We start from the raw sequence: 17,095 nt of genomic DNA, 5'->3' as shown, positions 1-17,095 counted from the left end.
CCACAGATTACATCCCGTGTGCACACACAAAAAAAAAAGAAATGAGAAATGAGGAAGTAAGCGCAACAGCTTTCCGGCTTTCCTGTGTTACTGACCTCCCTTGAACGTGCACGTGTGCGTGCGCGCGTGTCTATATGCACAGCTGCCGTACACTGCCCTCATCCCATCGAGCGGATGAATGGTGCCAGAGAGGCAAGCGCAACATAAGTGGCGCGCAGGACAGATCTCGCACTCGCTTGTGTGGAAAATCATTACGGCGCTATGCAGATTGCTGTGTGTGCAACCACCGAAGCAGGAAACATCTATGCAAGGCCAATGAGCTAGCTGCTTTAAACAAAAAGCCCTAGCAAACATTCCAAAATTTGTGGCTGTGTCTTTTCGTTTTAGAAGTGCAAGCACGAATTTTACTTCCCGAAAAGTATTGCAGGGAGCGAGGGGGGGGGGTGGAAATGCTGCAAGCACAGAAATTCTGTAGCAGACTGAATTTCCAGCAGATTCCTGCTAGTGCATTCGCAATGTCGCCGCACGTAGGAACGGCTTATGGATATCTGTGGGATTTATAACACACGAGGAACCATATGCCTTCATTCAACCGAGGAATGAACAAATAGGAATACGGCAGGTTTTAAAGACCTGCACAATTCAAAGTAGGAGTGCCTTGATCTCAGGCCTTCAGTGTCCTGCGGTAATGCACGCATCCACCCAGCACTACCAAGTAAGCGTAATAAGTTAATCGGTATTTGGTCAAAGAAGCCGACCCATTACGTCTCCTTGCATGGTGTCCCCTTGTTCCGACTGTTGGTGATTTTGCAAAGCCTGGGAGTTGCTTCTCACACTTCCATAGCGCATTCGTTTCTAAATCGTTGCACTGCCCAGTTATGACCATGTCTATTTCTTTAGACAACTATTACAAGCACCCGGCATGCCGATTTGCCATCACGCTGTTAGGTGGGAGCAATTATGCTTTGTATTCACAAGTGTAAAAACAATTCTCAATGCCTCTCACTTTAAGCTAATTTTATTCTATATGTAATAAACGGCGCTACTTCCCCAAACTCCCAATATCACACATTTAAAAAGCAGAACTTCTGAACGGGTGAACAGGTTTCTGCAGTCCCTTTGAGTTCAGCTTAAAGGAGGATGTGTCTATTAATGGGTAATGAGTGTATGAATGTGTAACAGTATATTCACTCACCAGCTGTGTTAACATAATACTACATATATATAATCGCCAGCAAATTTTGTAGACAGTCCATTCACTCGGACATTTTTGCTGAAACCATCTACTAAGAGCATGCTTACTGTCAACAGATTAACGTGGGCTAGTTGATCGTTTGAACTGTGATACACATTTGGAAGCAGTGCTGTAAGAACTCGACTATTATTGATATCCAGCGGTTTTCCTGTGTGTCTTCTGCCTCTAGTCCAGTTCTTACTGCAATGCTTTCAAATGTGTCCCACAGCCCATGTTTACTTCCTTGTCAGGTCCGAAAAATTGGTAGAAAAATAATGGTAGAAAAATATCTCATTTCTATGACAATAGTACGGCTGCACATACTGCGTATGCGAATCTTCAGGCAGGCAGAATGGTGCCTGCAAGCTGTTTCTACAAGTTTTCATCAGCGTTTACTTTTCACAAGAAAAGGGCACAAACTGCCTTGCAAGTACGTCTCACCGTACTGCTGGGGTGCGACCTCCAGCACATGGCGACGTGGCGAGAACAATTCCTGTGCTCCCAAATGATCGCTACGTGGCCACGTTCCCTTATTACATCTCACACGCCAAGCAACTGAACCGCACTCAAGAAATGCCAAGGCATCAATCATCCCGCTCAGCTTGAAATGTGACCGACGAAGCGCTAAGGCGGCCACATTGCAATGACCTCTCCCTGTCAGCAGTTATCTGAAACATTTCTGTAGTCTGACGCCTTTTAGCGCAGCCTCTCTGAGCTCCACTCATGTTTTCGCGTCATTATATCTATCTCTGTGTCGCTGAACACCAAACACAAGACCCAATCTGCAACCATGTTGCTCTACGTAGTCACGAACCCTCACAATGGAGACAACCCGCCTCACATATTCGGTGACCTTATGAGCTGTTTTGAGCACACGCACACACAAGCAGTATCCAGGAGCAGGGCAAGGAGGCACGTACACTGATCAGCTGCCTTCCGAAGAACATGGCAAGGCGGAGGAGCAGCACAGCGCTCTACGCGCACGCACAGCAAGAAGCGAGTACACCGACACGCACGCACAAGGGCAAGAGCAAGAGAGAAGACGGGCTTCTACACGGTGCTCACACGGCAGCCTGTTGAGAACGCGGCGTATCCCAGGCTGCCGGCCTTCCGACGAGAGTAGCGCAGGCAGTGCCAGCAATCCATTGTCGCACGCGGCTTCCTTCCTTCGTCGCTCCGCGGGCACGGACGACGCGCGTTTTGCAGCGGAGAGATGACGAGCGCGCAGCACGCGGCGGTGTGCCGAGACGGACGAGGGGAGCATTGTTGGGGGCCCCTTGCAAAACACCTGCCTGCGACACGCGGGCAGACCCTTCCCCGCTCCCTCCCCCATCCCATCCTCTGAGCACAGGTGGCCACCGCAGGAGAGAGGGGGACGACAACTGCACAGCCACAAGTTGTCACCTCATTGTCCGTGACGACAGCTTGCTTCCCTTGCCCCCACCCCCCCTGCTGCTGCTGCTGCCTCCACACAGGAAGCGCAAAGAGGAGAGAACGTGACGCGGGGGAAATTGGGGCAGCGGCGGCTTCCGACGGCAACACTGACAGCCAGCCAGCCTAGCACGTACTGGTTTGGACAGGACTGAGGGAAACACTTAACATTGCAGTAGACGGGAGGAAGGGCGAGCTTCTAAAGGCTGCATCAACTTACATAAGCAATCCTGGCTTTTTCACGGCCATGGACCACTTATGCATTATGCATACTTGGCCCCATTTCATAAGCGAAGCAGCAGATCAGCACTTCTGATTTCACTTGAACAGGAACCGACGACTCGGGCATGACAAATAGTTGTAAAGGTAACTACGCAGAAGGTGAGATCTTATTTCTAAATTAACCAAACAAATGCTGGGGGACTTGTTGCAACCCCCCCCCCCCCCCCCCCTACGTCCGTTCAGTTTCTGGTGAAGTTTCGGTACTGTTATGTCACACAAAGTTAGCACAGAAATGCACCCGCGATAGTATTCGATACACGGACTACATTGTAGGAGGACTATACAGTGCTTTGTGTCACGTGCAATCGCTTGCGTAAGGCTGTTGGAATGATCATGGGAACAGGTGGCACGACCTTCGCAGAATCCCAGCTATGCGTGCTCGGATGCTAATCGACGGGATCAAACAGTGCTGCCGGAAATGCAGCAGCTCCTATTATGGGGGCATGGTGTCTGGCTTTATATGTGGATGCCACTGATTTGTAGGCGCTAGCAGATTGACAATTCACTCGACAATGCCAAACAGAGCCATTCTACAGGGTCAAAGGATGACGATTATTTAAGGCATAAAGTTGGGCTAGTTGGTTATCTGACTGCATTTTACTAGCGAAAAATAAACACGGACGAAGAAGTGACTAAGAAACACTAGCGAGTGTCCTGTGTACTTCTCCTTCGTCAGTGTCTATTTTTCGCTAGTAAAATGCAGTCAGATGACGATTAGCATCGGCTGTTATAAAAGCTACTTAAAGCTTTATTGAAGTGTCTACGTGCAAGTTTTAGGCATAAGCATATGTGGTTCAGTTCAAAAAATTTCTGTAACCCATTCGTGAAGCCTTGGTGAGGCAAGTGGTAAGAAGGACACAAGGGGGGATAGTATGGAGAATGTATTTTCGCGCATATAACCAGCATTAAAAATGCGAAAATTTCAGTAGAAAAGTAGGGGTGCCGATAATACCCGGGGTTTTTCCTTTAGTGCAACTTCACAGCAATGCGCGTTGTGCCGTGAAGCTCCTACGCAGTAGCACTGACTAAGCCTTCCATGGCAGCGATTGCGCAAAACATACAAGTACAAGAAAGAAAAAACAAGGACGAGCGCACTCTAACAACTGAATTTTACGCTTTTTCTGTCTACATAGTATGTGATGTGTTGCTTTTAAGCAGCAGCTTTGGTGCAGCCTTTCCTGTACCAAATGTGCGGACAATACGTGAGGATTTTTTTCTTCTTTTCCGGCGGGCTTAAAGGAGCCATGAAGAGAAAACACAAGTTTGGTTCATTCAAAAGATTGCCTCATTAGAATCATACTGACACCATTTTTAACGTAAACTTCGCTCAAATAAGCTATATTATTAGGGAAAAATGGAATGGCCATGCGACCCACTCGCTCATTTCCCGCAACAGAACCTATGATGTCATACCAGCCTGCTCTGCGATAGGCGGAGGCTGGAAAAAGCGAACGCAAATTAGGCTGAGCTTATAAGCTTGCAGAACGAGTTATTTGTGCTTAAATTTTGGGCACATTCTTTTTAAAGCAATAAGAACGGTGGGGCAAACAGTGGAAGCTACAAAAGCACATGTAAACATAGAAGTACTGATACGTACTGCTGTTGGTACTGTGCACATTATGCTTGGTTTAGCTGCACAGCCCTGCGGGGAATTGGGGTTGTCTCAGACGACACTGGCTGATTGACGCAAGCAACTGTGTCTTACGTGACCATATTTGTGAGCGAGCACTAAGTTTCACGAATCGATTATTTTCTCCCAGAACAAAAAAAAAGCCAGGTTTAAAGGAGCCACGAAGACAAAATACAAGTTGGGTTTATTAGAAAGACTGCTTAGTCCCGGTAACAATGATACCAATATTATCGCAATCTTCCAACAAATAACGGATATGAAAGAAAACGTGTGAAGAAGTCGTCACCCCCTAGCCAATTTCCCGCAACTTTTCTATGACGTCACGGAACCTTGTTTGTGCGATTGTCGGCCACCTAACTGACCTGTCAGGACAACACATGACTGGACGTCTGTAATGGGGCCTCTAGTTCCATTTGACCCCATCACTTGAATGCTAACGTGCAGTTAACGCACTGAAAATTATGTTTTATTGTTGGCCCGTATGACGTCATTCTTGCTCATAACACGTCATTGTGGCGCAAAATTTGAAAGTTTTTAAATACTTCTTGCTTTTTTTTTTCGTTCAAAAAACATCTTTAAAAAAACATTGTTAAAAAAACATCTGAGTAAGATACTGAATCCTAGTTCTTTCAAATTAAACGAAGTTGTATTTTCTCTTCATGGCTCCTTTAAATACGGTCAAAAACAAACCAAAGGCAGAAAACTGCTTGCCACGGTATGGTGGTGCCATCTAGGCTTAGTAATTTAAGCAAACACGCGAACGCAGCCGCCCTAGCCCAGCCGTGCGCAATCGGCTGCAGAGCAGTCGGTTCCTGTGATGTCATTGCAGACCACAAAACCCCACGATGTAGTGGGAAAATCAAAATTTTAACTTGAATTGATTAATTTCTCAGTGCAAAAAGCATTGTTTGCATCCGGACAAGCGCTTGGGGCACTATAAAACACGAAATCTTTCGAATAAAACAAACTTGTATTTTGCCTTCATGGCCCCTTTAAAGTGGGGGTGCGGATTATATGCAGGGGCGGGTTATACGCACGAAAATACGGTAACACAGAGGATGTGCAATGTCACCACATGCGATATACATGTGTGGATGGGGTGCCAAGTTGAGCTGCTCCTACCCCCCTCTTGAGTAATACAGTAATACTAGTAATAGAGTAATACAGTAATACTCTATCCCCACAAAGAGCTGCTCTTTTGTGTCGAAACATGCATTGATGCTTACTTTGTTTCAAAATACTTCAGGCATCCCGATTGATAAGTTCTTAGAATTGCTTGCCTCGTACCTCCGCTCTACCTTCTCGACTTGGGAGGGCAACATATACCTTCAGAAGAAAGGCATCTGTATAGGGGCTTGCCTGGCTCCTGTACTCAGTGACCTGTTTTCAGCCTCCCTTGACAGGGTGGTCGCCACTCGCCTGCCCCAATGTAAAGTAGTTAAGACGTTCAGGTACGCCGATGACTACCTGCTGCTCATGGATACCACAAAAGAACGCTTGGACAGTGCCGTTTCTGACGTTTTGACAGTATTTCAGACTTCTTTCCAACCGCTTTGTGTAACGCATGAAACTCTGACTGACGACAGCATAAGATTCCTTGATCTCCGACTGCATTTCTACGATGACCATATCTGTTGGGCTTATGAGCCTCGTTGTTTGGAGCCCATTCCCCGTATCATTCTGCCCATTCTAAATTGGTAAAGCGTGGTATCGTTAAGCTGTGTGTCTCGAATGCACTTAACAAATCTTGCAATCACCTATTGGAAGCCAGCCTTCATGGACAGGTGGCTCGGCTGACTGCCGCCGGATATTCGCTACAATTACAGACTTCGGTAGCTGAGAGTGTTCTAGAACTGGTGAAGGATAAACGAAACAGGCAAGATGCTCCAAAAGAGAGAATTAAAAGGAAAATCACAACTATCCCATACATTCATGCGCTTTCGCATAATCTGAGGAAAATTGGAAAACGCACTAACGTCAACGTCCTGTTCTCCGCTCCCAAGAAGCTATCCAAGCTTTGCAACAAAGTTAATGAGGGCCGCGTCAAGTCTGGCACGTGTAGCACCAAGCATCGCACGCCGTTCATGGCCTGCTCGGATGGAGTGGTTTATTCGATACCGCTGAACAAATGCAAGGAAAAGTACATCGGACAGACTGGAAGATGTGTCAATGACAGATTGCGCGAGCATCGCAATAACGTGAAAAAGGGAGATAACGGACATCTAGGCGCACATTGTAAAGATTGTGGTTGTTATCCTGGCCTCAAAAAATGCTCCATACTTTATAAAGGTAACAATCAAATGACACGGGAGATCGTCGAAGTGTACGAGATATATTCTAACAAAGACAAGTGTGTCAGCTACCCTTTGGTGTTGTTAACCGACAAAGAAATTGCCTTTTTATCTGGTGACACCACGTGAGCTGCAGTGATGGCTTGAAATTTCTGTGTTTCTTTCATTTTCCCTCTTTCTCTCATTTGTTGCGACAGAATTCTGTATTTAAGTAATTTTGTGCAATAAACATCTGTTGTTAGTCTGCGCTGTGTCCCGTCTACGCTCGTCCTCGTCCCTTTGCGCTGTTCCGAGAGTATGACAGGGCCTCAGCAAAGCCAGCTATCAATAGGAACAGAGAAGAAAAGGACACAGTACAAGCAGTTCAACGATGAGTGAGCCAGGTAGACAAACGGAATCAGTAAAACAATAGAAAGGCAATAGGCAGGTGATAGCAAGGAGGAATTTTTTCAATGTGTACAGTTTTTTTATGCACAGCGAGCCAAAGAGTCGGCTAGCCAAACCCAGCCATCAAAAGCTCAAATCTCCGCTGCCGCACCCTATTTTGTTCATTTTTTCTGCATCGTTTGGCATAAGCAATAAGCCTTTTAAGCAAAATAAGCAGCGCCTTACTTTTTTTTACGTCCAGCTCACGGTAACAGCAGGTATGTGTGCCACTACAAACAAACAAAAAAACAAAAAACGATCCTGTAAAATGTGGCAGCAATAACTTTCTGTTGGGAAGGGCACTGAAGAGACTGAATAAACGGCTCGATTACCGTTTCCCAAAAATCTTCCCACACAAGCCCTCAAAAATGGCCTCGGAAGCTTTTCAGTGCTGTGACTCGGAGCAACCTTCTAGCATGGGTATTAGTGCTGTTATTACAAAATACCACGGTAATAAACTATTATTCGCCTCTGCATAGCTGTGTTCAGCGCCAGCCCCCAACTAATACTTGCAGCCAGCAGCCCTACAAATTGTTCATGAATCAGGAAAAAGTTGTCAAATTCCCACCGCACATTAGTGCTGCATTCAGAATAATGCACATACCACTGGTTTGCAAGTGCGATTGCCACTGGCTCCCTGTCATTGACAAAATGGCGACGCTTTCTCCAATTGATGCCCACTTCGCAGCTGTCCGAGTCAAGTCAAAACTGACACGCATGGGCGATGTCGAAATTAACTATCTAGAATGTAATCAACTTCCTTGTGCGGTGTTCTATGTTTATTATGCTACCAACTACCATTCGCAGCAACAACAAAAGGCTCTGCATTGTCATTTCTTAATGGGTAGTGAAAAATTCGAAACAGGTGTCAGAAGTGTGTTTGGTCACGCTAAAACGCTTGTGTTTGTCCCCTGGCCTGTGCTGCAACAAGTCTCCACAAGCACCTAACAAAAACAAGAAGCCACGGTGCCAGCTGTCGACAACACGCAAGGCCTCGCGATAGCAGACTTTCTGAACAATGAGTCATTTGTCAATCACACCAGCAGCGACAGCCGCAGCAGAACACAGACACAGCTTCAAAAGTGACAGGAGCGACAAAAATAAGGAACCAATAAATAGTGAACAGCATCAGTCCGCAAAAACTTCTGCTGGAGTATCCGTTATGTCCATTGTTATGTCCAGCAGGTGGCAGGCAAAAGAATATACAACGCCCCAAGCTATTTCAAAACTTCCAGCATAATTTTTTCCAAAAGAACAAAAAATAAAGCTAACTCCTGTACACGATGTTCCAAGCACTAACTTGCTACTGTGCTTGACTGCGTAAAAACATTAGTTTCAGATCAGACAGACAGTTCCTAGATTGTTTATCCCCAATGTTTCATCCTCAGTTTTATCATTTATGTGTTGTTCCCTACGAGCCTTACATTGTGCTGTCCAAAGATACACAATACGGATGCAAGAGGACAATAACACTTAATCAGAAGACTAACAAAAAAGTTCCCTATACGGAAGAGTGTCACACAAGGGGACAGTTTCTCCTGAATTATTTACAGCCTGTAAACAAAGTCTGTCTAAAAGAAAAAAGCAACACAAGAACTCATCAGCCCCTCCACTCTATGAAGAACGATGACCAGTGAAACTTGAGTGACGATATGCACTGGCCAGGGTGCAGTTGAAGGAGTGCGTGAAACAAAACACGTCCATCTGTAGTTTGCAATCGAGCACGTGTCGTAGTTGACTAGCTGAATTTAACTTTGAACGAGTAGAGCTTCATTCTAGCGGGCAAACACGGGGCTGTCTGCTACCCTCCTGTAAACGCCCATGTATTCGCAGCAGATGGCAGTTCCACAACACCGTTACGTAACGGCGGAACAAATGAGACGGACCATGGTTCAGGGTTAAGCGATCCATTTACAACAGTTCGGCCATCACAGCACTAAGCCAAGCCTCACACCAAACACACACACACACAGCTGCATCTTCTTCGTCTTCTCATTATCGCAACATTATTTACAACTTCACTTTGAACTACATAGTTACAAAAGTCGACGAAATTCGCCGTAATGTTAGAGTCTTCACAGCAGCCAATTTTCACATACTTCATTTAGGGGTAGTTCCAATAAAACTTACAGCAATAAAACTTACAGCAAACTTAGAGTTACAGCAATTTTCTGCAACAATAGGGAGTTTTAGTATAGCGGAAAGCACAACTTTAGCGCGCCCATAGCGTTAGCGGGCACGCTAACCGTAGCATAACGAGGCGCTATCCGTTCGCGATTGCGGCCCGCAAAACGTTAACGCTACAGCTAAAACGCTATACTAAAACTCCCTATTACTCCCTCCGTAGACAACCATGTACTGACAGCAGATGGGAATTCTGTAACGCTTACAGCTTCCCTGTGGACTAATCACGATAAGCAAATGAAGCTCAGCGCAATGATAGAGTTGTCTCACCGGCCAATATCAGTATAATGTTTTTTCCAAGATACCCACATTGGATTCACAGCGACAGAACATTTGCGACAAACTACTGGAGACGAATAACGTAGACGACGGACACAGACCACCGCCGATGTGCAGCTTTGCTCTAAAATGCTGACCTAAAGACGGATAACAGAACTTGACTGGAAAAAGTTACGATGACAACAGACATTGCAGAGTCAGGGGTTTATGCAGAATTTCGATTTTGGGGGGGGTGTCGGTGGGATGTTTGGGGGAAGTGAGGGGGGGGGGGGGGGGTTGTTGGTGTTGTATAAATCCCTAGGCAGGGTGCTTGTGGTTGTGGAATCGTTTTGGGGGGATGTCGAAGTCCTTCTGGATGGGTGTAGGGGGGGGGGGGGGGGGGTGTATAAATCCCTGTGCCGAGTGCTCCGGGATTTCCCAGAATCTGAAGGCCAATAACCTCGCTCGACTGAACTTAAACCGCGCCACCTTCGCATCGCTGCGGTGAATAGGAAAGAATTCTGGCAGCAACACCCCCCACCCCCTTACCCCCCCACCCCCCGCTAAAACAAGAGGAAATTGTTGTTTCCTTTTAATATTATGATCAACCTAACTTCATCCGTTGCCCAAAGGCTTCCCCGCCGCTCGGCCGAGGCACGGCGAAACGGCGGCAGCCAGCGGGTACATGGCGGCGGAAAACGATATCGAAGTCCCGGCGCGTCGTCGTCGCCTGCCACCTGCCCGTGCGCGCGATACCAAAGCGAGCGGCGTTCGCTGCGGCGGCATCCTTGCCACCTTGCGCTCGCGCGCGATCTCGGCCGCTTGCAGGCAACGTTGCCGCGGCATCCTGCTCTCCGCCCCCACAGCGAAGCTCGGGGGACGGAAGCTAAAAGCGGTCTTCCGGCATGCGCCACGGGTGGCGGTGCTCGACCGACGACGCCTCGATTCGCCGTTGTAGAGACGCGCCCGGGTGGCGCGGACGCCGCGAGCCGTGCCGAATGTGGGCGTGAAGCCCGCGAAAAATGACGCAACCACGCGCAGTTCACGAACAACAAAAAGCCCCGTTTAATCCCCGCCAATGCCTTTATACAGAGTGGGGGCGCCACCTCCCAGTTACTCGAGTCAACAGGTGGCGTCCTCTACATCCCTCCTTCCGGAGCTCTCAAACACAAGTGCTACAAAAGAGCACCACCAAGAAACAGTCCTTGCAGCAGTCTCACAAATCCAGTCTGCGAGGTGGCACCACGCGCCGGCCGTATCGTGTGCAACGGTGGCCTGGCGATCCTGCAGCAGGTGCAGGAGCTGGAGTGTCCGATGCGGCACCGGTTGCTGCCCGCTGTGGTCCTGGAGACGGCGCAGATATCGGGGCCGCACGGTTGGAGCTTCCCGTGTCATCTGAGGGGGCTGACTGAGGATTGCTGCAAGGGACGAGGTGTCTGCGGTTTCTCACTAGTATGCCACTGGGCGTCTGGACGATGTACGAGCGTGGTCTCTGAGCTGGGCTTAGGACCGTCGCCCTTGACCGCGTGTCGCGTACCCATACTTCCTCCCCATCGTCGAGAGCACGAAGGTCATGCGCTGCGTGCCGGTTATTGTAGTCTCTCTGTTGTCTTCGTCTCTGGGCGGCATCCCTGTCATTGAATTCTTTCACCTGTGGCCAATCTGGAACAAGGCTTTGAGCCGTGGCTGGCACACGAGTTCGCAGAGAGCGTCCCATGAGCAGTTGAGCCGGGCTGTAGCCACACACACCGGGAGTGTTACGGTATGCTAGCAGAGCCAGAAATGGGTCTGTGGCCTTCAGAAACAGCTCCTTGATTGTGCGAACCATGCGCTCTGCTTCGCCGTTGGACTGCGGGTAGCGTGGACTGCTCGTGACATGTGTGAACCCGTAGGTCTTCCCAAAGTCCTCGAAAGCTTTACAGGAAAACTGTGGCCCATTGTCGCTGACTACAGTCACCGGGATGCCGTGTCGGGCAAACGTGCTCTTGATTGCAGAAATAACGGCGTCCGCAGAAGTGGAGCGGAGTGTGATGACCTCTGGGTAGCGAGAACGGTAGTCTACAACCACAAGGAAATCTTGATTGGCGAAATGAAACAAGTCGATGGCCACCCTCTCCCACGGAGCTGATGGTGTCTCGGTCGGAATCATGGGCTCACAGCGTTGGACACGTGTAGAAGCACATGCTGGGCAGTTCTCTACGGCTGCTTTAACCTGGCTGTTGAGACCGGGCCACCACACAGAGTCTCGGGCCACCGCCAAGCATCGATTGACGCCTTGATGACCATCATGCAGCAGGTTCACGATGTCTCTGCGTAGTGCTTCGGGCACAACTAGACGTCCGCCCATGAACAGCAGGTCCTCGCATATGGTGAAGTCCCCACGGTGCTCCCAGTAACGTGTCATGTTGAGCGGCAGCCGGTCTCGTCGAGGCCACCCCTTCATGCTGTATGCTTTCAGCATTGAGCACTCGCCGTCTGAAGTTTGGTGAGACCTGAAGTCTTCAAGACGTACGGCCAGGGTTGAAGGAAGGGCTGCCACGACCATAGACACAAAAATTTCTGTGCTGTCCACTTTGGATGTAGAAGAGCATTCAGGATCCCTAGAGAGGGTGTCTGCAGTGGCCAGGTACTTCCCTGGAACATACTTGACGGTGAACTGATATCGCATGAGCCTTATGCGAAATCTCTGGATGCGAGGGGGCATGAGGTCAAGATCGGCGGAGCCAAGCAACCTGACGAGCGGCTGATGGTCTGTTTCAACGACAAAGCTGAGTCCGCGCAGGAATTCCTCAAACCTCTCGATGGCCCAAGAGACACCAAGCGCTTCCTTCTCAATCTGACTGTACCGCTGCTCAGCAGTAGTCAGTGCTCTTGATGCGAACGCGACAGCCCGTCGCTCTCCCGTCTGTTGCTCCTGCAAGAGAACCGCGCCTAGCCCGAACGAACTGGCATCTGCCGACACAAGAGTGGGTAGCTCTGGATTGTAGCTGGCCATACAAGCATTAGATGCCACCATTCTCTTCAATGTCTCGAAAGAGGTCGCTTGCGCTTGGTCCCAGGTCCAGACCGCATTCTTGTTCAAAAGGAGCCGAATCGGTGTAGTGACGGCAGACAGGTTCGGCAAAAACCTTCCAATGTGGTTCAGCATGCCCAGGAAACGACGGACGCCTTGCGTATCTGTCGGCGGTTTCATGTTCACAATAGCAGATACCTTGTCGGGGTCAGCCGAGATGCCAGTGGCGCTTACCACTACACCAAGGAACTTGACGGAAGATACCCCGAAGGAGCATTTCGAGGCATTCAACGTGATGCCCGCTTGTTCTAACTTGCGAAGGACTGCTTGGAGTCTGCTGTCGTGCTCGGAACGGTCCCTGCCGAATACTAGAATGTCATCTACCATGTTCACACATCCTTCCAGACCCTCTAGAATCCGAGACATTTGGCGCTGAAACACTTCGGGAGCGGAGGTGATGCCGAAGGGCAGGCGGCGGTAGCAGTAGCGACCAAACGGGGTTATGAAGGTAGTCAGTTCCTGACAGCTTTCAGATAGCCTTACTTGATGAAACCCCGATTTTGCATCAAGTTTCGAGAAGACTGCGGCATTGCCAAGACGCCCAAGTACCTGGTCCACCGTGGGCATAAGGTGTCTCTCCCGGAGAACTACTTGGTTCAACTTCGTGAGGTCGACACAAATTCTGTACTCTCCATCCGCTTTGGGTACCAGCACAATACCAGCACACCACGGGGTTGGCACAGTGACCCGCCGGATGACCCCGTCCCTTTCCATCGCGTCTAAGTCCTTCTTGACTACGCCTTCGAGGGGAATAGGGATGCGCCTAGGAACGCTGAGAGAAAATGGAACCGCTCCAGGCTTGATGCGGATGTGATATTCTTCAGGCATCTCGCCAAGGCCTGAGAACAGCGAAGCTGCCGCCTTGTCGGACGTTGGGGGCCTTTTCGGAGCTTCGTCTTCCACGGCGTCAACAAACTGGACGACTCCCAGGTCCACTACCGCCGAGTACCCCAACAGAGGAGAGTCAATGTCTGCTACGACATACAATTTTTTGCATACCTTCCGGCCTCGCCACGACAGGGTAGCAGGAAACGTCCCGAGCAACTTTAGGCGGCAGCGGCCCGGCCCCATCAACTGTTCATTATTGGGTTTGTCTAGGTCTACTGGGCACCCCGCGAAGCTCGGAGGTACGACCGAAACGTCCGCCCCAGTATCCACCTTGAATTGAAGGGGGCGTCCATTGACATGAACAACAACGTGCCGGCGTTCTGTTTGCGCTGCATCCACGGCGCAGAGCTGGATTTGGCTTAAGCGCCTAGTACTGTTCGAGCGGCAAACCGCCGCGAAGTGACCGTTCTTGCGACAGTGGTTGCATGTGGCCCACCGTGCTGGGCACTCAGATCGCGGATGAGGGGCGTGGCCGCAAAAATCGCATGCCGACTTCGGGCCGGCGCGGTACTCGGGAGGCCGACAGACGTTACTTCGTGCAGTTTCGCGCGCTGGGGCGGCGGCCATTCGGTACTGCTTATTCACAACGGCGTCGACGTTCAGTGCGTCTGGTGCGAAGTCTGTCCCCTGACGCCGCCTTTTCTCATTTTCGGCGTCTTCGTACTGACGAGCTTGGATGAGCGCCTCGTCCAGTGTAAGCTTTGGATTGCGGCACAGCTGGTCGGTCAAGCGAGAGTCAAGCAACCCTACGATAAATCTGTCCCGAACCAGCCGGTCGTCAATTTCCCGAGAGGCGTAGTTGCATTTCTTCACGAGAATTCGGAGCGCCGTGAAAAACGCGTCGACTGATTCGCCTACCACTTGCGTGCGCTTGTGGAACCTGCTCGATTCGTATACCTCGTTGACGGGGTGTACAAAATATCCCGAAAGACTCGTTGTCACGCCGGAGTACGAGCGATAGGCCTCAGCGTCTGACATGAGAGACGAAAGCACCTCGCGACCTTGGGGACCCATGCAGTAGAGCAGCGTGCGTACCTTGGTTTCTTCGGGGGCGGAGGACAGCCCTGAGGCGAAGGAGTAATCCTCGAATTGTTGAAGCCACGCGGTCCATTGGGCTGGGTTGTCGAAAGTGAACTGCGGCGGGGTTCGCAACGTGAAGCTGGCGGTCACGGCGGAGGCGGCGGCTGGGTTATCCTCCATGTTGCACGGTTGTCGCAGTATCCCACTTATGACACCATGTAGAGACGCGCCCGGGTGGCGCGGACGCCGCGAGCCGTGCCGAATGTGGGCGTGAAGCCCGCGAAAAATGACGCAACCACGCGCAGTTCACGAACAACAAAAAGCCCCGTTTAATCCCCGCCAATGCCTTTATACAGAGTGGGGGCGCCACCTCCCAGTTACTCGAGTCAACAGGTGGCGTCCTCTACAGCCGTCGCCGCTTTTCTACGGGACTCCCCACCTACGTGGGCCAAACCAGTGCATCGGCTTGAAGCAGAAAACTTCCGATTTTGACTTCGTTGACATGGCGAGATGTTGCGTGGCTTCGAGTCCCATACCTGGCTCCCAGGAAGATCACCTGGGAGAGTACGTATGACCCCCCCTCCAGAGAACTCTGATACCGCCAGAGAAGACGCAGGTTCGGATCTCGTTGGGCTAAAGTTTTTTTTTTTTTTTAACGCAACCTTTAACTGCGTCGCACTTCAGTCAAAATCAAGCAAATCACTCTCCCGCGACGCTTTAAAAATTCGGCACATAACGCACATCCTACATTAAAAGAGAACACACAGCAATCTCCACTGTGACCTGTCTTGGCTGTGCCCGACACCAATCTAAAAACGTTGCCCGACACCGATACCGCCTCTGCGCACTTCCGGGAGATGTAGCACAATCTGAGCTGCACCTCCTTATCTAACGGGGGATTGAAAACTAAAATTTGGAATTTGATTACCCTGCTTCAGTGGACAATCTCTCACGCTCAAGCGGCTACAACATACGGATTTTCTTCGCTGTTTTTCGCAAGGACCCACGCTCAAAAACCACAGTAAGTTGGATTTAAAAAAAAACTATTCGCGACGTCCCCACTTTCAAGCTAATCAAGCTAAACTGCAAGTTCCAAATTCGAATTAATCCGCGTGGCGCAGCTTCTGACGCACCTGGACAACGACGACCGGCCTGCAGACCTGCGCGAGCTCTGACCCCTGGCCGTTCTAGGCGGGCAGACAATTTTCAACCGATTTTAACAAAAATTATACGCGCAATCGCAAGCGTTTTTCAAGCCGGAAATTGGTGCGGCAAGCATAAACGAACACGCTGCGTACTCCCCGCCGAGTCTGGAAGCGCGCGCATGCGCTCGACGTCGAGAGAAAGCGCGCACTTTTTGAATGGCTCCAACGCCATCACCGGCACATCAGAAACGGCTTTTCCCACGACGGACCCTTCCGAACGAATAAGGAGGAGGAGGGATGTAGTTAGCGATATAAAAAGAAGTCAGCCAGGCAGCGAGCTTGACTTGCCACTACATTTCAACGGGAGAGGGGAGAGAATGAGAGAAAGAAGCGAAGACACAAAAACGGATACAAACCCTAACAAACGCAGGTGCGCACACAGAAACTGACAGACGAAGCAATCGCAATAGCCCGCCAAGTTACTACAGTAAAAGCTCGTTAATTCGACAACCGCTAATTCGGAAATTCGGATCACTCGGACGGCTCCACTGGTCCCGGCCAAAGCGCATGTTAGTATATGGGACCAAACCTTCGTTAATTTGTCAGAATTCGGTTCCGCACCACTTAATTGGGACAAATGCTGGTCTCCTGACCGATGAAGAAATTATTAATGATGTCACGGGCGCCCAGGAAGACCACGATTCTGACGAAGAGTCATGCGAGGAGGTGCAGCCGCGACCTCATCGCACCTCACGACGAGAAGTCTCTGAGGCGCTTTTGATATTGGAGGACGTTTGCCTGAGCAGTTCCGACAGTTTGCGGGCTGTTGGCCACTTGGAAGAGTTAAGAAACATTTTAACGTCAGCCGGAATCTGCGCGAAAAAGCAGACGACTATTACAAAATACTTCAGCAAATAAAGGTATGCTTCTCCAGCGTGGTTTTAATGTTGTTTTTCCTGTTCATTCATTAATTCAGCGTTCGGATAATTCGGACATTTTCCCCGGTCCCGTGAGATCCGAATTAACAAACTTTTACTGTATGTGTATACACGAGAACAAGCTGGGTGAGATCATCATCATCATCACTTCGTCAATTTCATTTTTTTTATCATACATCTGGTGTAGCAAGCTAGGCGCCTTTGCCCGGCTAACCTCACCAGCACCATTAAAGACCGTTCTCTCTCTCCTTGCCTCGAAGTCAGGCGAACCAAAAGGACACTTCTCGGCGGTTTA

At 49.8% G+C, this 17,095-nt stretch overlaps 1 protein-coding gene across 7 annotated transcripts in view; it reads right to left on the bottom strand.

Moving 5' to 3' along the window:
• The window catches only part of Trc (Serine/threonine-protein kinase tricornered), a 114,099-nt gene that overhangs the window by 33,173 nt on the left and 63,831 nt on the right, over nt 1–17,095 (bottom strand). The window contains exon 2 of one of the 7 annotated variants that reach the window (XM_077704912.1): nt 7,481–7,524. The exons of 4 other annotated variants lie outside the window; for them this stretch is intronic. Coding sequence is in view for 2 of the 3 variants with exons in the window: in XM_077704907.1 (XP_077561033.1) it covers nt 2,300–2,380 (81 nt within the window). In the remaining variant the exon portion in view is untranslated. Of the gene's footprint in view, nt 1–2,154; nt 2,490–7,480; nt 7,525–17,095 lie in introns of those variants that run through there. 2 more of the 7 variants (XM_077704907.1, XM_077704910.1) reach the window with 2 other exon arrangements.

This window comes from Haemaphysalis longicornis, unplaced genomic scaffold, assembly GCF_048455015.1.
Source record: "Haemaphysalis longicornis isolate Haplotype H1 unplaced genomic scaffold, Haemaphysalis longicornis Haplotype H1 scaffold_3, whole genome shotgun sequence".
NCBI lineage: Eukaryota > Metazoa > Arthropoda > Arachnida > Ixodida > Ixodidae > Haemaphysalis > Haemaphysalis longicornis.
The sequence above is the reverse complement of the archived record's forward strand: the minus strand, read 5'-3'. Positions and strand labels throughout refer to the sequence as shown.